General features: G+C 44.2%; 1 protein-coding gene across 1 annotated transcript in view; it reads left to right on the forward strand.

Moving 5' to 3' along the window:
- PDLIM4 (PDZ and LIM domain 4) overlaps positions 1-24,546 on the forward strand; it is a 525,321-nt gene that overhangs the window by 391,768 nt on the left and 109,007 nt on the right. Inside the window, exon 4 of the mRNA XM_069244747.1 lies at positions 14,790-14,977. Within this exon, the coding sequence (XP_069100848.1) occupies positions 14,790-14,977 (188 nt within the window). The remainder of the gene's footprint in view (positions 1-14,789; positions 14,978-24,546) is intronic.

Genomic DNA, 24,546 nt, shown 5'->3' on the forward strand with positions numbered 1-24,546 from the left:
TTGCAAACATCAAAATTTGGCCCAAAAAACACTTTTTCCTCTCATTTCGGTGACAGAAAGTTCTGGAATCTGAGAGGAGCCACAAATTTCCTTCCACCCAGCGTTCCCCTAAGTCTCTCGATAAAAATGGTACATCACTTCTGTGGGTAGGCCTAGCGCCCACAAAAGGAAATGGCCCAAAACACAGCGTGGACACAACATATTTTTTCACAGAAAACAGAGGTGTTTTTTGCAAGGTGCCTACCTGTGGTGTTTGGCCTGTAGCTCAGCCGGCCCCAGGGGGGGGGGGGCAGAAATGGCCTAAAATAAATTTGCCCCCCCCAACACCCACCCCCCCCCCGGGAGCGACCCTTGCCTACGGGGTCGCTCCCCCTGCGTCACATTGGCGCCAAAAAACAAATCCCCGGTGCCTAGTGGTTTCTGCCCCCTTGGGGGCAGATTGACCTAAAATTGGCCAATCTGCCCCCAGGGGGGCAGAAATGGTCTAAATACAATTTGCCCCCCCAGGGGAGCAACCCTTGCCTGATGGGTCGCTCCCCATCTCTAAAAAAAGAAACAACAAAAAAAAAAAATTTGCCCTGGCGCCTAGAGTGTTCTGCCCCCCCCCCCCCGGGGGGCAGTTCGGCCTAGTAATAGGCCGATCTGTCCCCCGGGGGGGCAGAAATGGCCTAAAATAAATTTGCCCCCTCAACCCCCCACCCCCCCCCGGGAGCGACCCTTGCCTACGGGGTCGCTCCCCCTGCGTGACATTGGCGCCAAAAAACAAATCCCCGGTGCCTAGTGGTTTCTGCCCCCTTGGGGGCAGATTGACCTAAAATTGGCCAATCTGCCCCCAGGGGGGCAGAAATGGTCTAAATACAATTTGCCCCCCCAGGGGAGCGACCCTTGCCTGATGGGTCGCTCCCCATCTCTAAAAAAAGAAACAACAACAAAAAAAACACACAAAAAAAAAATTGCCCTGGCGCCTAGAGTGTTCTGCCCCCCCCCCCCGGGGGCAGTTCGGCCTAATAATAGGCCGACCTGTCCCCCGGGGGGGCAGAAATGGCCTAAAATAAATTTGCCCCCCCAACCCCCACCCCCCCCCAGGGAGCGACCCTTGCCTACGGGGTCGCTCCCCCTGCGTGACATTGGCGCCAAAAAACAAATCCCCGGTGCCTAGTGGTTTCTGCCCCCTTGGGGGCAGATTGACCTAAAATTGGCCATACAATTTGCCCCCCCAGGGGAGCGACCCTTGCCTGATGGGTCGCTCCCCATCTCTAAAAAAAGAAACAACAACAAAAAAACACACAAAAAAAAAATTGCCCTGGCGCCTAGAGTGTTCTGCCCCCCCCCCCGGGGCAGTTCGGCCTAATAATAGGCCGATCTGTCCCCCGGGGGGGCAGAAATGGCCTAAAATAAATTTGCCCCCCCAACCCCCACCCCCCCCCCGGGAGCGACCCTTGCCTACGGGGTCGCTCCCCCTGCGTGACATTGGCGCCAAAAAACAAATCCCCGGTGCCTAGTGGTTTCTGCCCCCTTGGGGGCAGATTGACCTAAAATTGGCCAATCTGCCCCCAGGGGGGCAGAAATGGTCTAAATACAATTTGCCCCCCCAGGGGAGCGACCCTTGCCTGATGGGTCACTCCTCATCTCTAAAAAAAGAAACAACAAAAAAAAAAAAAAAACACACAAAAAAAAAAATTGCCCTGGCGCCTAGAGTGTTCTGCCCCCCCCCCCCCCCGGGGGCAGTTCGGCCTAATAATAGGCCGATCTGTCCCCCGGGGGGGCAGAAATGGCCTAAAATAAATTTGCCCCCCCAACCCCCACCCCCCCCCCCCGGGAGCGACCCTTGCCTACGGGGTCGCTCCCCCTGCGTGACATTGGCGCCAAAAAACAAATCCCCGGTGCCTAGTGGTTTCTGCCCCCTTGGGGGCAGATTGACCTAAAATTGGCCAATCTGCCCCCAGGGGAGCAGAAATGGTCTAAATACAATTTGCCCCCCAGGGGAGCGACCCTTGCCTGATGGGTCGCTCCCCATCTCTAAAAAAAAGAAAGAACAAAAAAAAAAACACAAAAAAAAAAATTGCCCTGGCGCCTAGAGGTTTCTTCCCCCCCTGGGGGCAGATCGGCCTAATAATAGGCCGATCTGCCCCCAGGGGGGGCAGAAATGGCCTAAAATAAATTGCCCTCCCCCCCAGGGAGCGACCCTTGCCTAAGGGGGCGTTCCCTTTGCGTGAAATTCACGCAAAGAAAAAACTCCCTGGTGTCTAGTGGTTTCTACCCCCCTTGGGGGCAGATTGGCCTCATCAAAATAGGCCAATCTGCCCCAAGGGAGGCAGAAATGGCCAAAATATAATTTTCCCCCAAGGGGAGCGACCCTTGCCTAAGGGGTCGCTCCCCACCAAAAAAAAACTAAAATGAAACAAAAAAAAAAAAAAAGGTCCCTGGTGCCTAGAGGTTTCTGCCCCCCCTGGGGGCAGATCGGCCTAATAGTAGGCCGATCTGCCCCCAGGGGGGGCAGAAAAGGCCTTCCCGAAAATATGCCCCCCCTGGGAGCGACCTTTGCCCAAGGGGTCGCTCCCTTTTGTCAATAACAATAATAAAAATAAAAAAAACCCTGGTGTCTAGTGGTTTCTACCCCCCTTGGGGGCAGATTGGCCTCATCAAAATAGGCCAATCTGCCCCCAAGGGGGGCAGAAATGGCCAAAATATAATTTCCCCCCAAGGGGAGCGACCCTTGCCTAAGGGGTCGCTCCCCACCTCAATAAAAAAAAATGAACCAAAAAAAAAATGGTCCCTGGTGCCTAGAGGTTTCTGCCCCCCCTGGGGGCAGATCGGCCTAGTAAGGCCGATCTGCCCCCAGGGGGGGCAGAAAAGGCCTTTTCAAAAAAATGCCCCCCCTGGGAGCGACCCTTGCCCAAGGGGTCGCTCCCTTTTGTCAATTTCAATGAAGAAAAAAAAAAATCCCTGGTGTCTAGTGGGGTTTCAAAAGCCGGATTGCAAGCAATCCGGCTTTTGAAACCCTCGGAGGGACTTCAAAGGGAAGGAAATACTTTTCCTTCCCTTTGAAGCCCCTCCGGGCCTCCCAAGTGATTGAAAAAGAAATGCTTTTGCATTTCTTTTTCAATCGCGCTGGAAGCAGAGCTTCCAGCGCGACTAGGGAGGCCCCTGTGACAAATCAGCGCGCGCTCGCGCGCTGACGTCACAGGGGGGTGTGGGGGGGGTCGGGGGTGGAAGGGGAAGGGATTCCCCGGTCAGCCCTGACCTGGGGGGGCGTCCCTCGGGAGGATCGCTAGCGCTTCTCCCGAGGTAAGCATTCAGGACGTAATGGTTACGTCCATGGCGCCACACGGGCGCTGCCATGGACGTAACCATTACGTCCGTGGCGGGGAAGGGGTTAAAGTTACATACCTCAACAATGAAAAATAAATTGTTCTCTGCACTGGTTTAATAATTTCTGCCCAACCAGACCTTAATTTATAAGCAAACAAAACAAAAACACAGGTGCAGGAGCCCAACATTGAGGTCGATTTAGCGGAAGTGACATCATGTCCCTCTTAGCTGTCTGTGACATTCCAGGAAGTGAAATCACTTGATCTCAAAGACATCTAGGGTAGTGACATCACATAACTTTGGAGTTTGATGTTGTGATAGCACTAGAAGTGATATAATGTTGGATTGAAACCAGGGACATTAAAAGAGATGACGTTGAAGTCAAATACTGTGCTAAATCAATAAAAACACCTGGACATTGCATTGGAGCACCTGCAAACACCCTAAAATACCTTCCATTAGATATAAATAAGACGACTCATATTAAAGATATACAGTGGCAACATGTGCTGCTTCAGTCTGGAAAGTAACACCAGTAGTAGAATCAGAGACCCTTTGCCACCGCTGCTGGTGATCATATAAAGCGGTGGCAGTGGTGCTTTGTAATACATTTGCAGTGATGTAGTTGTAAGTATAGTACATGCTGTAAACTCAGGCGAACCAGAAGTAGGAGCGGAATGGAGGATGTCTTCATGCGTCTGAGGGCTACTAATACAGAATGCAAACATATTTTTTTTAATGTCCCTTCAACCTCTTCTCACAGATACAGATTAAGTAACAAAAGGCTAAGGAACTGGGTACATGTGTTAGTATGTGTTTCTTGAAATGAATAAATTAATGGCTGCTTTACTTATTCCAAATCCTCACACCGACACTATTTCAATACTCGAACCCACATGCAGCTTTCCATTTACCTCCTGACCTGAAGAACTCACCTACCACTATTTCAGTATTGGGACCTAAGTGCAGTTCTTCCATGCGCCTTCTGAACCAAAACAACCACCATTGATCTATTAATAGTAGGACGCACAGGCAGGGACACAGCCAGGGTTCCTCCATAGGAGCGGAGGAGCACCCCCCGCCCACTGCTGCTCATAAACTGTGAAAAATTAAATGGTAATACAATTTTTTTATTACAATTTTATTTTTAATCTCTGCCAGCAAACGGAGTGTGAGGGCGGAGCAGTGTGTCACTGCTGCTGATTGGCAGCAGTCAGGAGTGGCCACTTCTGTTTGAAGAGCACATGTTGGTTTGGTCGGCTACCTTGCTATGGCCAGACTGACATGCGCAATTCAAACTACTCCAACCCTGCTGTCCTAGACAGCTGGGTTGGAGAGCAGGCACAGGCCTATCAGAGTGCTGAGGCAGCCCGCTCCAGCCAATCCAAACTCTTCACTCATGCTGCTTAACAGCACTAGAGCAGCATCTTGATTGGATAAAGGAGTTGGCTGCGGGACAGTGGAGTTCAAGCTTGGACTGGAGGCTGGAGCCAGGAACATGGGGGCCGTGCTGCAGGTAGATTAGGGCAAGTGAAATATTTTATTGAATATAAAATGTTTGTTTTTCTCCTTCCGTTCTGATATCTTGACAGCCACCACTGCCGGGGTGTATCTTCATCAGAAAGTTTGAAGGGGTGTAAGCTTCAAGTTTTCCAGCAATCACGCTGGCATATCCAGGTAAAACACATTATACAACAAGCAACGTATGAGGTTTAATGGACAATGTGTGTGGTGTGTGGATTGTTAGGGGTACTAAGTGGCAGAAAATGCAATGTTTTATAAAACAACCAACATTCTCAAAAACATTTAGCAGAGAGAGAGATAAAGAGAGAGAAAGGAAGAGAGAGAGCAGATTGAGAGAGAGTATGGAAGTCTTTTTTGTCTTTTTTTGTATTTAAAAATATAGGTGAAATCCGACAGAGACTTCACCATAACGGACTGAGAGCACCTGTACTGAACCATTTACCACAGAATGCATTTATTAGGGGGGTGTAACGCCCCAAACACCCCCTTGAAGCCACACCCCTGCTCACAGGCAGCACTGCCATTCACCTCAGTCCTTCAGTACAAATACATGCACCTACACGCAGCTCTGCCATTACAGATTGAGCCTCGTACAGAGCATCCACGTCTACTCATGACATATTGATGCCTGAATTCTGGCCCTCAGCACTCACCACTACTACTCCTGTACTGGACATTTAGGGAGTGCACTACTCCAAAACATCCAATAAAACACAGTAAGCAGAAAGAGTCCAATACTGTTCAGTTAATAATGGTGCAAGACTTCTGTCAGTTTCTTTCCGAAGACTTTTATTGGCGTAAAGAACTTGTTATGACATAAAGTTCATGAAAAAGAAGCAGCCAACGCGTTTCGCCCTATACAAATAGGCTTCTTCAGGGCAAAGTAGTGTTCCAATTGAAACAAAAGTTATTTATGATGTGCAAGTGCACAAGGGCATATGGCAAAGCCTAAAAAATGTGTGTCAATAAGCTGCTGCGCGGTGATCCAAATGGTGTCAAAGGCCGGTAACCATAAGTAGAAACGGGCCCAGCCGTATGCCGCCTGTCCCGCTAATTGTATGCATATGGGGCATTTTTTAGGCTTACCATATGCCCTTGTGCACTTGCACATCGTAAATAACTTTAGTTTCAATTGGAACACTACTTTGCCATGAAGAAGCCCATTTGTATAGGCCGAAACGCATTGGCTGCTTCTTTTTCATGAACTTTATGTCGTAACAAGTTCTTTACGCCAATAAAAGTCTTCGTAAAGAAACTGACAGAAGTCTTGCACCATTATTAACTGAACAGTATTGGACTCTTTCTGCTTACTGCATTTTATTGGATGTTTTGGAGTGGTGCACCCCCTAAATTTTCTGTATTGTTGGGGCCTCATTTGCCTCTTAGGCTCTTTTTTTGCGGCAGGGGCCTTGGTGTTGTTGCACACCACAAATTCCAAACAGTTACTATCTTATATATTGTGATTTACTGGGTACTCATAGGGATTGATGCGTTTTCTTTGGGCCTGCTGCATCCTGTCTTTTTAGTGTACTCCTGTACTGGAACTAATTGCCATACAATTCGGTCATGCCTTTCAAACACACACCACCATTCTTTGAGTACTGGGACCCGCATGCATCCGTACATCTCAGTGTTGACATTTTCACCCAAATTTGCTTTTCCAGAAACGGAACACACATATAAGTCGGACATACTCCTCATTATTTGCACATAACACATATCCACCTTTCCACCCATACTAGGACACCCCACCAGCTCTAGAATGTAGCTCAGCCCTCTGTTATTACTGGGATCCACATGCAGCTCCATAGTCCTTCTCAGCCCTGACATGCTGCAACCAAGACTGTTCTAACAATCGTAGGAAACAAATGAAAGATGCGTAGTCCCCATCCACATACCCACCATATTTTCGGTGTTTTCAGTGTGCTTGTGTGTGACTTTTCGGTCCTACACGTGTGACACTTCACAGCAGGAGTGTCCAGGCATTCAGATAAACATATGGCATTGTCGCCTTTTCGAAATTGTAATGGTTTAGGAACAGCCATAATGCAGCTCTGATTCTCCTCAAATGCCTAAGCACTGTTGCTAGCCAGCGCCTGTTTTTCTGGCATGATTGTACTGGAAACATTTGTCATACTTGAATACACAATATACAATGTCTTTTGGTGGCCGTCACTTTGTTTGTTGAGTGTGTATGTCCAATACCAATTGAAAGATACAAGTCAGTGAATTCAAAGTGCTTGTCGCTTAAAAACCAGTTCAGGCTCAGAGTATCATACACATAAGGTGTTGCTTATTGACAGTAATGTCAAAGGTTGCCAAATCAGCATGACCAAAACCAGAACACACTGCATAACTAAATGCCTATGTTTTTGCTAGAAGTTGTTCTCCGTAGTTACTCCTGCCAACATTGAAAAAAATGGTGCAAAATGTAACATTAATTAAAGTCTACTAAACGAAAGGGTACTGGGTCCTGAAATCTAGTGCAGAAAATACAACAAATATAGAATACTCACTAAAATCCTGCACACTTTGTGGCAATAATTCATTACTTGACCTGTAAGACTTCACAGTCAATTTAATTTTCCACATCTCCCAGCCATCCATATATACAAGGTTACTAACTTGCATTTCAGTAGTGAGTAAAATTACATTAATTTTAAATTCACTAAAGGACATTTTCAGTCAGGAATTACCGGACATATTAACTAACTGTCTGAAAAGAAAACATTGTAAACACAAGCTACAGTATGGAAAAAATGCTAGGAAATTATATCAATTGAGCCAGTCTTTTGCAAAAGCTGGTCCTACCTGCCAGGAAAAAAACAATGTCAGCTACTAGTGCAGCAGCTTTAAGTCATGACAAGGTGAACAAGCTTTTGACTGTCATGGCTGTCAAGTGACCTAATTGCATTAAATTATTGTAAGTACTGGCTTTTTAGCCAATATCTTGATGCATTCTGTATGATGTAGTTTTGCTCAGCATTATTCCAAGTATTGTGGGTTTGCTAAAACACAGCTGGCTGAAAGTAGCACATATGACAGCTATCTGTACTTAAGACAATTAGGTTGATCAACGTTGCTTAATAAAACATTAAGCGTGGGAGTAGGGTGCTGTTGGAGGTGGTGCCATTAAGGAACAAACTGCACTTAAAAATCAACAATGTAAATAAAAGTGTATTGGTGACTTTAGTAATCATTGGTGGTCATTTGTGAGCAGACAAACAAATGTATTTCTGAACATGAACTTGTGGAGGGTATTGGTGGCTCTGACTGGGAGTGAGTTGAAAGCAATGAAGAGTGGTGGATTCACAGTGCTTAATTTGAGCTGGGGGTTGCAGGTAGGGTCACCTGGCACTCATTCTTGGGCCCTTATTTTCCCTCAACAGACTTTAATGCAAAGTAAGAGAAAGAATCACACAAAAGGAGAAAAGTAGGAGGAGCAGAAAGATGGAAAAACTGAGACAAATAAGAAAAGCAGGGATGAAAAACCCCTACGAGTGAGATAAAAATGTTCGGAGTGTCTGGTGGTGGATTAAAAAAGCATACGTTGAAATCAAGACTACACAGCCTTGGTATTCAAAACATCTGATATTTGTAGTTTGGGCATGGGCTTCTGAGCAAAACATCGGTAATTTCTGATTCTATGTCCTTTAGGCAATGCTGCTAGCTGCTTCTCTGGTCCCAGTGGTACTTCCTCATTCTAAGGTCTCTAGAAAGTGCTAATAGCTGCTTCTCTGGTCAGGTGGGTAATTCCTCATTCTAAGTCCTCTAGGCAGTGCTGCGAGCTGTTTCTCTGGTCCCAGTGGTAATTCCTCATTCTAAGTCCTCTCTGCAGTGCTGCGAGCTGCTTCTCTGGTCCCAGTGGTAATTCCTCATTCTAAGGTCTCTAGAAAGTGCTAATAGCTGCTTCTCTGGTGAGGTGGGTAATTCCTCATTCTAAGTCCTGTAGGCAGTGCTGCTAGCTGCTTCTCTGGTCCCAGTGGTAATTCCTCATTCTAAGTCCTCTAGACCATTCATACTCAAAGCGCTGCCCTCCTGACCTTTAGATGCGACCCTCCAATCAACAGAAGCATTGAAATGCTATTTACTCAACTCTACACTAAACTATCAAACGATGACAAATCAACAGGCAAGCTTTTATTCAAAGGCTAATTGATGTTACAAAAAGGAAGTCCTGCACTGCTCAAGTTTAGAAACACCTTAATATTTCAAGATATCTTGCAGCAAAGTGTACAAATATGATAAAGTCTCTTCAGAATTCAACAAGTGTATTGCATTATTATGCAGATCTGTTTCAACATAGTACATTAGATTCTATCAGCGCATTAAGAAGTATTTTTTAAAAGTGATAGTTTTCAAACATAAAATTTGAAACATTCTTTTTCCCCCACACCCTGACAACAACGGCAGTAGTGAAATAAGTAGCAAGTCATTTGTTACATGCACTCTTTGGGTTGTCTGGGTTCTTATTATATATGAACAACACTACACTTTATTAAATCAAACACCCAAAAACATTTTGTACAGCACCCATCCATCAATCATGTATGTCAAGGTCCTCTTATAAGTGATAATGAAGAAAAAGGAGAGAAAGTGAAATAAAACAAATGCCTAGGGGCACACAATTCGGTACAGTGAGGAAGCCGGGATTATTCAAAGGTTTTCTGTTTTCTCATTGTGCAATTCAGGCACTAGATGTATATGCTTCACTTCCCCAATATCCACCTTACCGGTAAACACCCCCTGCCCCCTGCCACTGCAGGCATCAGTGCGGCCCTTGGTCATATCACAGACCAAATGTTTTAGCCAATAAGGAACATTTTTACGATTTCCCAAGTTCTAGACAGTGCTGCTAGCTACTTCTCTGGTCCCATCGGTAAATCCTCATTCTAAGTCCTCTAGACAATGCTGCAAGCTGCTTGTCTGGTCCCGCCGGTAATACCTCATTCCAAGTCCTCTAGGCAGTGCTGCTGGCTGGTACTCTGGAACCAGCGGTAGTTCCTCAATCGAAGTCCTCTAGACAGTGCTGTTAGCTTCTTCTCTGGATCCATCGGTAATTCTCATTCTAATTATTCTAGGCAATGCTGCTAGTTGCTTCTCGGGTCCCAATGGTAATTCCTCATTCTAAGTGCTTTAGACAGTGCTGGTAGCTGATTCTCTGGTCGCAGTGGTAAGTCCTCATTCTTAATCCTATAGACAATGTTGCAGCTGCTTCTCTGGTCCCAGTGGTAATTCCTCATTCTAAGTCCCCTAGACAGTGCTGCAGCTGCTTCTCTGGTCCAAGTGGTAATTCTTCATTCTTAGGCCTTTAGTAAGTGCTGCTAGCTGCTTCTCTGATCCAATTGGTAATTCCTCTTTATGAGTCCTCTAGAGAGTGCTGCTAGCTGCTTCTCTGGTCCCATCAGTAATGCCTCATTCTAAGTCCTCTAGGCAGTGCTGCTAGCTGCTTCTCTGGCCCCAGTGGTAATTCCTCATTCTCAGTCCTCTAGGCAGTGCTTCTAGCTGCTCCTCTGGTCCTGTCAGTAACCCCACCATTCTAAGTCCTCTAAGCAGTGCTGCAGCTGTGTATCTGGTCACAGTGGAAAATTCTCATTCTAAGTCCTCTAGACAGTGCTGCAGCTGCTTCTCTGATCCCAGTGCTAATTCTTCATTCTTAGTTCTCTAGGAAGTGCTGTTAGCTGCTTCTCTGATCCTGTTGGTAATTTCCCATTCTAAGTCCTCCAGACAGTGCTGCTAGCTGTTTCTCTGGTCCCACCGGTAATTCCTCATTCGAAGTCCTCTAGGCAGTGCTGCTAGATGCTTCTCTGGTCCTGTCAGTAACCCCACCATTCCATGTCCTCTAGGCAGTGCTGCAACTGTCTCTCTGTTCCCAGTGGTAATTCCACATTCTTAGTACTCTAGGCAGTGATGCTAGCTGCTCCTCTGGTCCTGTTGGTAACTCCACCATTCTAAGTCATCTAAGCAGTGCTGCAGCTGTCTCTGCTCACAGTGGAAAATCCTCATTCTAAGCCCTCTGGGCAGTGCTGCTGCTGTGTCTCTGTTCTCAGTGGTAATTCCTCATTCTTAGTCTCCTAGACAGTGCTGCAGCTTCTTCTCTGGTCCCGTCGGTAACTCCTCCATTCTAAGTCCTCTAGGCAGTGCTGCAGCTGTGTGTATGTTCCCAATGGTAATTTCCCATTCTTAGTCCTCTGGACAGTGGTGCAGCTGCGCCTGTGTTCATACACCCACTACACTCCAAACCAAAACACATAGGTAAAATACAATGTCATCTACAATGCCAATAGCTCTACTCTCACAAATGGAAGACCTATTGCATTGCAAATGCTTGTTTGATTTGTGATGCACATATGGCATGCAAGTTCTGTGGATGTTTTTAAATGCTGCTCCAGTATAGCTTCACACTTAAAGAGTTTTTAAGCAAGCAATGTTTTCCTGAAATGTTTACTGCTTATTAAATAGTCTGCACTCACACTACAAGCACACCTCACCAGACTTGCTACAACTTCATTCAAACTTACTCAGCTAAAGGTTACAATTTCTCAGGTAACAAAAAGAATAGCGGGGTATTACGGGATGTAATGAAAATATCTAAAAAAAATCAAAGCTCACAATCAATCAGGAGGATGTGGGAAAAAAGGGTAAACACAACTAATAATAGCCACAATGAAAAAAATAAGAAACTTTTATGGCGAACGTGGCAAAAGGGCCATTTTGTCACTGCTTATATTTTTCCTGACCGTGGGCACGGAATCCTGTGGTGATCCATGGAGCCCAGGATAGCTAAGTGGCACCGAGGGTCAAGGTGGGACTATGTCATCTGTTGGAAGTAAGCAGGAGTCTCGTGCAGTGCTGTGCTAGGGATAGAGGGACGCCAGCGCGGCAGTGGAATTCCGTTATTCCACATACAGTGCTTCAAAGGCTCGGTAGTACACACATTATTGTTATTTTTTTTAAATAATTTAATTTTTGGTATCAGCTTTCAGTTTACCTGGGGAATGCTGTTGTCACAGTGGTGTCCAGTGCTTAAAGATTCATTTACGAGCTGCAGTACAACATGTCTACTACAATAACAGTTTTGCATCACCTATTGAGGTACTGCACACATGAACAGTTAGGGTAGCTTGTGGGTGGCCCGCCAGTCATGCCTCGCGACAATGAGAAGGGGCAGCGCGCATGGGGGGTGAGGTGTAAATTAAAACTAAATAAAATAAAATAAAAACAAAAACACCTCCTCCGCCGCGCGCCACTCTGTCCCTCGTCGCTCCAGCCCGCAGGCACAGGCTCCCAGCCTGCCCTGCAGCCAATCATAACACTGCTCAAAGCAGCTTTGGGATTGGCTGGGAGCGCCCAGCCAGGGCACTCCCAGGCAGACTGGGAGCCTGTGCAGGCTCTCTCCAGCTCGGCAACTGTGTTGCTGGGCTGAAGAGAGCCCTGTGCGCATGTATGTTTGGCCAGCGCGAGAGGGCTGGCCAAACACACGTGCGTTCTGAGGGGAGTGCTCTGTGCACTCCCCTCAAGTGCTGGTCACCCCCAATGCCCCACCCCTTTTCAAGAAAACAATAATAGACACAGTTTATTATTGTTTTCTTTAAAAGGTTTTGCAGCTGCCGCTGCTGGCGGGGTGGGGCAGCAATGCTCCTTCACCCTAATGGAGCAGCCGCTCCTGTGGAACACCCTCGCTGATTGACTCAGTCAGTCGTAAAGGGGAATATACAGTCATGCAGCCAGTTCTAAGAAAACACAGTAATGAGGTGCCCCCTGATTAACTGATTGATGTGGGCTCACTGCAAACTGAGCCCAAGCTGCAATCAACCAATCAAGATCTGTTCTTTGGCTGGCCATTTCATTTTTGCAGGTCAGTTTTCCCCTGAATTAGATGTACTGTGATAAGGCAGCTATCATTTCCTTGGATTAGGTGTTCTGATCCTCCTCCTCATAGCGAGGTAGAGAGTACATTTCTCGAGGCCTGTTTTGTCAATGATTTTACTAAGTCTGAAGCCAGGGTTTGCCAAAACAATGCCTGGATCCCAAAGGGCAAGCCAGTGGGCACAACTGCGACCCCTCAACGACGTCCATGACCTGGTGCCCTCTATATGCGTGACTAGCAGAGGTCTTGTTAGCAAGATGGGCAGATTCTGCATTTTAAACTAGTACCACGACTGCACTTTGGAGTGAGTCACAGCCACCACTCACTCATACTGAGAAAAGGAAGAAGTGAACTAAAGTGTCTGAAACACAGGGGCATGGTTGTCAATGGTGTAGAAGGTGCAGAGGCTTGAGAAGCCTCATGAGCCAGATTATTGCTGTAGTGTACGACTCATACAGCAGTTTGAGGGCCCATGTTTTGCGTGCACTACTGCTCTTTGCTTCATTGCCACACCACTGCTGAATTATAGTGTATAAAAACATGGAATGCTGCAACACCAGCTACTAAAAGGTGCTGAGATAAGTAGAAACAAAGTAACTAAAAGAACTGCTGACTGTGGCTGTCTACAATAATTGTGGCATTCCAGAATGTTTGCACAGGAACAACAGTGGTCTGAACGCCACAAAACTGAGTTTGCCCAATGTAGACCAGTCTGGAGTGGACCTGCCCACCAAATGTAAATGGCTCCAGGCCAAGCATACGCATGCTTGGAGTGATCTGTGGCCTGGGAGACCCCAGGAGTGTGTTGCTAAGTGACACTTTCACTGCTCTATGACACTGCCAAATGTCACAAGGAAGATGCCAGGGGTCGCAGCTGTGACTCCTGGAACCACAAAATAATGTCTATGAGGCCCAAAGTTTCCTTAGAAGCTTGCACCAACGCTGCCAGTGTTGGGTTTGCTGAATATAATGCGGCTTTGCGTTGATTCCACCTCTTACTACTACCCTATGCATTTTATGTATCTTTATTGCTCTTGCATGTGCTTCTCATCCCTCCTTTCTCAATTTTTCCTTATTTTTCCATCTTTCTCTTCCTCCTTCTTCCTCCCTTTTCAATCTTTCTCTCGCACTCTGGGTCAAAGTCTGATGATCTTAAATATGTCCTGAACTCCAAAAATGAGTGCTAGTGGCTGTTGCCTGCAGACTCCGACTGAAATTGTAAGCTTTGTGCCCAGAAATGCGAAAACAAGGAGTTAACAAATGCACTGTAGCGGGAATGTATATGCATATCTTTGGGGTTGCGGTACTTCTCTTTGCCTTTGTGTGAATTCTCAGTCTAATAAAAGGCTCTCCCAGATGCCTGTTTATGTGTGTTACATGCACAAATGCTGTTTATCACAATAAAGCCTGAAGCATTGGCTGTGCAGATGTGGGAGAAAACGTAGCAAAAAAATATTGTTTTCTGTACAGAAAGCATATAAAAGATAAAGCAGTGACAATGATAATCCTGTGTGATGATCATTAAATGGTGTAAAATAGTCCTCTGTGCATTCATTGGAAGAACTTCCAAATAGGCGGGTTGATACATCAAATACTCAGTAGCATGAGGTGAGAAAGTGATCTTGCTCTGGGTGGAGCAAAAGTACACTTTATGTATATTATAAAGAATTGGTAACAATACAGCTTCCAGGCAGCTGCTCTGGTCATACCTGCTCTGGTCATACCAGACCTAAAATCCCTCTGGTAATACTGCAGTAAGAAAGAAAAACCTGGCTTGATCAAGTTTAGCATAATTAGTCACTTCATAAGCGAGAGAAAGAGGAAAACTGTGAATGGCAGTGTAAAATAAGACCTATAATTTTTCCAGACCTCAGCATGTGACTCAAACAAATAATGTAAATCATATTTTTACTTGGTACTTGTAAGTGTTCTATATCCCAATGCAGGTTTACATTTGTCCAGTGAAACCAATTCCAGCATTAAATGTGTGTCAATTTTCTTAAGATTTCAAAGCGGTAGAACTCTAGCTGTTATTAACTAAGTGAAACCCAACTGTGACCATATCTGTTTTTGTACTTTGCAGGATAATGCGCCTGCTGGGAACACTCAGCACACAAGGTCATTGCCAGTTTCTCCTGGAGGAAGCCCAAGTGACAGCAGAGCAATGTTAAACTCACCATATAATAACCCATCCAGACTCTACATGAACAACAACTCAGACGCTAACATAACACCACAAATGAGCGGGCTCCACATCTCTCCTCCGCAAAGGTATGCCACGGTTTCAACGTGGTTAATGTTTGCTGTTATATCAACTATATCACAACCTGATGCAATTATGTAGAAACAAGTTTGAATCTAAACCTTCTCTGTTACCGGTTGAAATAATTGCTTGATAGAATCAGTCACCAGAATCAATTCATTTTATAGCACCTCCCGCAAGGGCCAGCAATATACTCTATGATATCACTAAAATGTGTAGCAGAGTATTAAAAGAATCCAAGAGTGAATTGACAAGTGGTAGAGGCTCTTTCTGACAACCTGAAACAGTATGTAAGGTCTTGGAGTTAGTTCTATACCTTCAGGGCTGCACTCAAGAAAGTCTTGCCTGTCAATGTGCTTATATAATACCCTTAATAGGGTTGAGTCCTTCACCTGCGATGATTAATACTGATACATGGCACATCAAATAAGGGTGCAACTAGCAAGCCCAGATCCCCAAACACTTTCAAGGTAATTGTGTTTTCCTTGAACCTATCACTGAAAACCAGAGGTAATCACATAGATGTCCTTTCATCTAAATGCTAGGTGTAGCTGAAGAGAAATTCTGCCCTTTTTAAATCACAGAAATTACAACTTCACCCTTCACCAAACACAAAGCATCCTACTTTCTTCTAAGAGGCATTTGACAAGAGCTTGCCTTCTTATCCTTTCTTTGTGTCTGTGACCACAGAAATCACCAGCATGGAAGGCAGTGTAAAGAGCAAATCAGAGGTAGCAGTTGCTACCCCTAATTGTCATCCATGGGCAATTACGGCAGAGAATACCTGGGTAGAGGTAAATGCTCAAAGTGCAAGATTTAGTTCAGCATCTGAGCTGCAGTGCTCAGCAGTAGTTGGAATCTGCTCATCAGACCACTAGTTAGAGTTTTTTGTTTAGACACAAGAATAATGAGTACACAACACATTCACATAATCAGTGGCTGTCAAAGGCCAGAGACCTTAACAAAACAAATCCGTTCACAAATAAGCTCCTGAGTTTCTACTTTGATGTGGTGGCCTATAAATGATTGAAAATAGATTATATTTTATCACACTGAAACTGAGGGTGCGAATCCTCACATTGTTGAAGGCTTTACAATTGCAGGTCTTCTCAATGTTGGAGGGTCAATGTGACCACAGACACATCCAGTCTGCAGGACATGATGATTGTCCTGTGGGAGTTGGTGCTCTTCAAGTGGGCACAGAGGACATCACCTTCTGAACCAGATGGTGAATGGGTCACATAAGCATGCACTGAATTTTGATTACTGCAATTTGTTTATCAACTACCTTGTTATATTTTAAGTTGACAGGAGTTATTCATAACATGTTTATAATATATGTGTAGTTTATGGATGGTGTAAAATGATTTACATAAACTATAACAATACTTTATGGCATTGAATATTCTGTTATAGTAGGTACACATAGGAGTGTTCGTGGGTTTGAAAGCATTGCTTGCATTGCAGACAGTAGGGCAATGTTGATGTTGTTTAATTGTAATTATATGTACCGGAATGTGCTTAAATGTTTCACTGCTTCATGGTCGCTGGCACGGGGTCTCAGCGAGCATTGGGCTTGCTTTTTTTGCAGTGAGAGAAGTATCTCACGTCTTCAAAAAGCCACATTCCTATGAAGCGGATTTTAAAACTGTTTCTTTCCAAGGGTTGATATCCACAGATTGCACGTTGTTGCAAAAAATCTCCACTTGCTATACTTCTTTAAATCTGCATGAAAAATGTTCTTAAATTACTATTTCCCTCCTTTATTTTGAATGCACCTCTTCTTCCCTCTAATATATGTCTCTTCTGTATATAAACTACTTTAAATCTCATGCCTGTCTAAAGTTTTTTTGAAAACATTTCCTTGTCACCTAGCCCCCTCTAATGATCACTAATGTACCACAAAGAAACTGTAATGCTTTAAATGGTTTCCTTTACCCTGCAAGACTAACGCCGATAACCAATGTACTGATCACTAAATTTGGGCTCTTGGATAGAGTGTTACTCACCGTAAAGCACTTCAACGCCTCATCAGGGGTAGTCAGTGCTATAAAAATGCAATTTCATTTTCAATTCATTTACCTATGACTTACATCATTTAACAGAAATGTCTAAACTACTGTTAACGGCCACACCCATGTTTTTGGTTGATTCTCTTTCACTGGAGTCAGAATAGTAAAATTGATCAACTAGTTTAATGACTGGTATTTTGTATTTTAATTCATAGCACAGCACATTTAAAAACGCACAGTTAACTGAGCTGTCTGAATATTTGTTCATTGCTGCTTGCGAAAATTTAGCTACTAATTTGATGCAAATGTAGTCGGAGAATGTCTGTTAGTTGTGCACATATTCTTTCTGGGGTCATCTGGTAGTCTAGGTTATCATGTCAGAAAGTGGCGAGACGCAAAGAGAGGACAATACTTTTAAAATCCCTTAGAAATTCATCTTCATTTAATGTGTGATCTAAGATGTCTGAAATCTCTTTACCACCTTTCTAAATTGAGAGGCTTAGCAGCTGATTACATTACAAATATGTTCATTTTTGGCATAATGGGTCTGTGATTGCTGAACATTAAGCACCTTTTTAGGTCGCGCGCACAAGCGCTTCGACCTGTTGTAAGTATTGTGGGCTTTTAATAAAACCCAACGCATGCCCATCACTATCACTTGTTCATGGGTTTGCCTTTCAAAAATCCTTCATCATCATTGGTAAATGCTTTACCTTTGTCCCTCCATGGGGCAGTTTTGTTATCGCGTTGCAGACTGCCCCGTTACATGGATAATTACATGACTCCCGATACGTTTGACTGTGAGCAAACGTCTTCTTTTTCTGTCTCTCCTTCGCGCTCATGATCATGGAGGCGATGGTGCTTTGATTCACCTCGCTTATGTCAGCTGTTTTACTTTTCACTTTCAATTTAAGTGGCAAGAAAAGTCCAGTGAGGAATTTACGACGCTAATAGCTCTGACTCGAGCAAATCCGAGACCCATTGCATTGCAAATGCTTGTTAAAATTGGTCCATTAATAAATACATGTCAGTTTTGCCCCGAAGGTATGCCCTCCCCTTGGGACGCCACTGGAATGGGTCACCATTTTCCTGGAAAATGGGATGTAAGAAAAAGTAAAAATCAGATTGAGAGACTGACTGTTTAACTGATGCCATCAGAATTTGTATAATGGTCTCAATTTTATTGATAAAGAAAAGCCTTAGCGGCATACTTATGGAAAGTGGCGCTGTACTGGGTGCAGCGCCACTTTCCCTGCACCAACTAGCACCGCCTAACGCCACAATGTGTGCGCCTTTATTTAAAATACGGTGCACCATGGCACAGGGTAGGGGGCAGTAGCGTAATTTCTCATGATGCTAATGATGTACTCTGCAGGAGTAGTGCCAAAATATTGGCGCTACTCCTGCAGAGTACATAGTGGCCCATTCTAAAGAATGGAAGCCTCCTTTTAATGCCTGCTCTTGCGCAGGCGTTAAAAGTGCTGTAAAAAATGGTGCAAGGAAATCTCAAAGATTTCCTTGCACCACGGGGTAATGCCCCCTTTGCATACATTATGCCTGGTGCAGGCATAATGTAGTGCAAATGGTTACAGAGTGGCACAATGCATGCATTGCGCCACTCTGTAAATATGCGCAGGGATTTCAGCCTCGTTGTGCCACATTAACATAAAAAATAATGACGTTAATGCGACAAAAGGTGGCGCTAGGGCATTATAAATATGCCACTAAGTCCATCAGAAAGCTGGACAAAGCTGGCCACACTTGAGTATTAAGGAGAAGTGGTTGTGGCTGAAAAAGGCCTATAGTTTAACAGGTGACGTTTTTAGCGTTTTGGCCCAGAAAGGCGGTTTGGCTTTCCTTGTGGCATATCTATAATCTTTCGTTTTTCTTTGTTTTGAACCGCAGCTATTTATCAATCAAGCACTGGTGTTTTACTCTCCTGGATTCAGAAAAGTTCTAATGCGTTTTCTAACCTAGCCTAAAACGCCTGACTAGGTCCTGTCACATGCTCTCGTCCTGTGTGGGCCAGCACTCCCATACAGAAACAAGGAAATCAGCACTGCTTTTAACATGTAGGTTGTATTGTTAACTACGCCAATTAGTAATAATACACTTGGAAAGATACATGCAAATGTCATAGTTCTTCACAAGTAAAAATGTCCAAGCAGGCGGGACAACGGCCAGTCCATGACCACAGGAGTATACAAAAGGATGATGTCAACGATTAGCTGTTCTCTGGTAATGCTTTTTTCTTAAGGGAAGTATCAATTGTGGCGTTTAGTGTTACTCCACCTGCGACCCGGAAAAAATGGTAACTGTAGTGTTTTGAATGTAGGTGACACTAAGATGAATGGATCCAAAGTACGAGTTTGGATTAATTCTGAACAGCACTCCATAGGACTTCTGTTTATTACATGAAACAACACAGCTTTCATACAGCACAGTTATCATGTATCTCCAAATAGAGTGTTGTTCTACAACTTGAGACACCATTTCCATGAGGCGCCGCCTCCAGTGGTGCCTCAGTAGAGCAATAAACCCAAACCACATCACCACAGGAAGCATCTTTTCAGATAAGCCTGTTTTCTGCACAGTCAGTGCTTAATTTGAGCTCGGGGTTGCCGGTGGGGGGCACCAGCACTTATTTTCGAGCACTAGAACTTATTTTTCCCACAGCTGATATTTACAGAGAGCAGAAGAGTGTAGGCACACAAGTCATATTTTACCGTGTCACCCCGCCACGTCCCGAAACTGAACTGAGGTAGTACTTGGACGACATACAACTTATGGACTGCGCCCACCGTGAATTTCTCAATTCACCTATTACAATCGAAGAATTAATTCGGGTGGTCGGCACCCTTCTAGGGGATAAGGCTCCGGCATGTATGACCTGACAACTGCCTTTTATAAAGAATGTGTCACAATCCTCACCCCACACATGTTGGCAAGGTTTGTAGAATCTCTAGAGAAGGGCTGTCTGCCCCATCTCTCGGCGACGATCCTTAAGCCTGATAAACCATCACAACACTGTGACTCTTACAGGCCGCACTCCCTGATGAAAGTTGATAACAAGATTTTTGACAAACTCCTCCCCAACATTATCCGACCAGATAAGTACAGGTTCATATTGGGCCGATCTACTCCACACAAGGTACACACTATCTTTGCGGTAATGGACCACCTGAACCCCCAGCCTCCTGCAGTTGCTGCTTTTTTTGATGCCACTAAGGCATCTCTGCAAGGCCTGGGTGAGACTAAATGGAGCAGTGTCCGAGCCACTCCTGATAACCAGAATACCTTGTCAGGGCTGCCTGCTCTCATTATTTCCTGTGGTGATGGAGCCTCTTGCTGCACATCTGAGTCAATGCCACGCCCATCCTGGCCTCGGCTTCACCTCCACGGTGCTGGTGGTTTGAATGTATGCAGACAATATCACTCTTTATCAACCTAAATAAACTGCAAGAGAACCTTACTCCTCTGACAAGTGAAATGATCCGATTTGGTGGTTTCTCTGGCATTCAAATTAATTAGTTGAAATCTTTCATATCCCGCTGACCTACTCTACCCTGCCGTTCCCAGTAGAGTTCCTGTTCCAATTGGCAAGGGAGCCAGTGCGATATTTAGGAATTTGGATCAGTCGAGATCTAGATGTCCCCATTGGTGATTGCCTCTTAACTACCATGCTTCATCGTCTAGCTAAGCGCGGAGCAGCTGTCCATGGGGGCCGCTGCAATATTCCCACAGTGCTCCCTTGGTTGCGAGATTCAACCTACTGCCAGGAGCAACTTTTCAACTATTGGGAAATGATGTCTGGAAGATCGTGCCTGAATGACATATGGGAACTCCTCCGTACATTTTTGGGCAACAGCAACTCCCTTGCCACCCACCTCCGAGATGCAACCGTGATGACGACCCTTTTCCTCTCCATCCACCCTAATCTCTAGTACCTTTACATGTGCTGCCAGCCAGGACCGGGCCCCACCTACCAGGACATTGGCATGACTGTTTGAACACTATTTCCCCCCCCTGGGACGGCGCACTACCAGCATGGGGGATTGATTTGCATGTTGTTTACCTCAATCGCTTGCTGGTAAGGCTATCACATTTGGAAGAGATCCTCTGCAGAATGGTAAAATTCGCTGTTTGTCTTTATGTGTAACCGAACTTCCCTTTCTACTCCCCACTCTGTCCTCCCCCTTTCCACCTTTCCCCTTTCCCCTGCCAATTACACGCTGTACCTGCTGTACTATGTTGTATACTTAAATGCAAATAAAAAAATGTAAAAATGTAGTCAGTAAAACAGAAAGTTAAAGCTTGTAATCATTGAACACAGGTCTTACACTGCTGCTGCTGCAGCAACTTGATCCCTGGAACATCTCCAGCGATGCTATCGCCATGAAGTAAATCAACCAATCAGAATCAGGAAATATCACTATACTGTCATTGACATCCATAAAATAGCACTCAGGAAGCTGGTATGTGTGTAGCCCTTTGTAGCACCTCGTGGGTCCACGCAGCAGGCTGTGATCCAGCCGTAAAGCAAAGTTATTATATTGGCAGGAGGTATCGAATTAGCAGCGCCCAAACAGAGCTGGCCATATGACAGACCTATGTCAGGGAAGCACTCGATGGGCTGGATAACGGGCGGCTGCCTGGAAGGTGGCAGAAGGAAAGCACAGACCCGGCTAGGCCCAGGCTTTACGAGAAAGGGAGGAAGTGACGGCCCGTGGGGATGCAGAATGTTTATGGCATGTGGTTGAAATCGTTTGACATAATGATCTATTGAGTACATGAAACTGCTGCTAATGATTCCCACCCCGAAGCGATAGGAAATGGCGGGTAACAGAGTCAAACCCCGGTGCCTCAAGTACTTATTTCGTAATTAGGCACAGGTGCAGAAATACCAAAGGATGCAGTTGTTTTCAGGCTCTGGGTTAGTACAGCGTCAGCTTCAACAACAGGAAACTGCATAACTGTTTGTGTTTTCTGTCAGTCAATATTATAGTGACAAATCTGTGCTGGTAATGATATTTGCACAATACCTGACATCGTTTCCTTGCGCCATCTTGAATTTAGAAAAAAATATCCATGCAGCTGAGTTTTTAAAGCTGCAAGTGGTTTAAAAAACACATGGACCAGTGGAAAACGTGCAGAACACTCTTGTACTGGGAGGTGATGTAGCAGAAATGTTATTGCTATCTTTGACTTCACGGTGAGGATCTATAGTTACAAACTTTGCATTATCATGTTTGAAATTCTAACATGTTAACTATAGAGTGGAGCACTGAGAGCCTATGTTAAGGTGAATAATGATCTATTGTGATGCAATAGAGCTATTTTACTGCAAATATAATAATTTGTTTTGATTTGATACGTTTCCCCATCATGTTAATTAACAGGTTTCACTAAAATAATAATGAGTTTCTAAAAAGAAATATTTTAAATGTCACATACTAATGTTGAGAATGTAGTTCTGAGTTATACTTACTGAAATGCATTAGCCAAGTTATTTCATTTGAAATCCACTGTAACATGAACACTGACAAGGGTATTAATGACAAATTCATAATTTTAAATGTTATATGTGCATTATTTATTATAAATGAATGTCCTATTTCATTTGCTTTATTTAGCCTAAGTGAGGCAAGCAAAGCCCTGTTTCCTACAATGTGTGCAAAAAAGTGTAATCATTCTTGCTAACATCATTTTTCTTTAAGACTTCGTTCGCGTGAAATTTTAGCTTGGAAATAGATGTCTTATTGTTTACCCATAGTGAGCCTGAGAAAGTAACCTTGAGGATGACACATTACAGGAAACAGAGGAAGTAAAAACTGCTTCAGCTTACAATTTTGTTTCAAATTGTACAGATGAGCTAAGGTGGATGCCTTTCTCGTGATGGACATGAAAATATATCCCTTTGCTGCTATTCCGGGTCGCATGATTAACTTTGATTGGACAGTGAAGACTTTCGATTTATGTCACACTTCTGATTGGTGAACTTTAAATTACCGTTCCCCACTTGGATTGCTGGCAGCTTTCGTTTGCACTCTGTAGGAGAGACCCCTTGGACTTTGAGAGGTACAGGCCTCTCTAACCTTACCTGGCATTTTCAATGCTTTGGTAAGACTTAGAATTTTTCCCCTGAGCAAAGAAGAAGACTCTTGATCAAACTTCTGAAATGCTGACACTTTCTCTTTTTAGTTATATTTTAGTCACCTTTTACTGCAGGTGTCATTTTTCCAAATTATTTTTGTGCTGTTTTTTATTTTTGCTTTTTCGCCTCGTGTTCTAGCCCAGCACATGCAAACTTGAGGCTTGCCAATTTGTAGGGATTTCCCTTAAATTAGTTAGAAAACGGTACCAATATTATTCCTAGTATGAGTGTGGGTGGTTGGTAGCTGTATCAACCGGAGTGAGATCTGCTGGTCAAGTTTTATTCGATGTGTAATTTTGAAAGCATATCTCTGTACTGATTTCAAAGATCTTGTTACCATATCCTGTAGAGAGCAGACAGTTGTTGGTTTTTGCTCATAATATTTTTCATTAGGTTTGTGTGAAGAGTGACTGTGTGAGAGAAATTGTAACGGAGGGTGAGTTGCTGCTAGGAGTGAGTTTGATGTCACTGCATTGCGCTGGTATCGGTTGGTTGATGTGAAGTCACACTTGAATTGGTGGACTACGTTATAGTGTCATGCTGCTATTGGCTGTTGTCAATGAAGAGTGGCTTGTGGGAACAGAATTACTTTCTCATTGCGAACGAAAAGTAAATTGTGAATTATTGAAATTCATTGAGAATGAAGTTCTTCAAAGCATTGAAAAGCCTGATGAAAGGAGGTGAAATTATCAATGATAGAAAGGGAATAGAGACCCCATCTGAAGGTACTCCAGGTCATTATGTATTGTCTGAAGTAGTTCTTCATGCATGTTTGTGGCTTGAGCAACAGCATAGGATTACAGAGAAAAAAGGGGCATTACCGTTTCCCTGCTATAGAACATTTAATTTGAGAATTATTGAGAACCTGAAGCAAGTACTTTATGGGATGAAATCGCCTTCAAGACCTGTACAATTTGAAGTGCTCAATACACATGGCCTATCAAAAGCAGAGAGATAAGCATGAGGGTAGACTAAAGAAAGTAATAATAACAGCTGCTGGGGCAAGATGGGATAATCAGCAAAAAAACTTGAAGAGCAGATATATTAGATGGAACTAGACTGTATCCTGTTATAACGAAAGAGGAAGGAGAAAGCACTCAGCGAAGAAAGTTGGAACATATTAGAGTTACTCGGATGATGACTTTATAAGTCAGTTATTGTTGAATTGTTTGCTTCCATACAATTCTGAGTAGATAGGAGCAACAGGTGAAGCAGTAAGAAATGTGACCTTTGATGTGCCTACTGCACCTGTTGAACAAAACCTTAAACAGACAATGGCAGATGCAAATGTGAATTTGATAGGACAGACACCTACTACAAATTAACCGGCCCAGAGTTTTAACACAAATCAGCCAGCACAGAGTCTGCTTATGAATCAGCCAGCACAGAGTTTTAATTCAAACTAGCCTGT

The sequence above is a fragment of the Pleurodeles waltl genome, chromosome 7 (genome assembly GCF_031143425.1).
Source record: "Pleurodeles waltl isolate 20211129_DDA chromosome 7, aPleWal1.hap1.20221129, whole genome shotgun sequence".
Lineage (NCBI taxonomy): Eukaryota > Metazoa > Chordata > Amphibia > Caudata > Salamandridae > Pleurodeles > Pleurodeles waltl.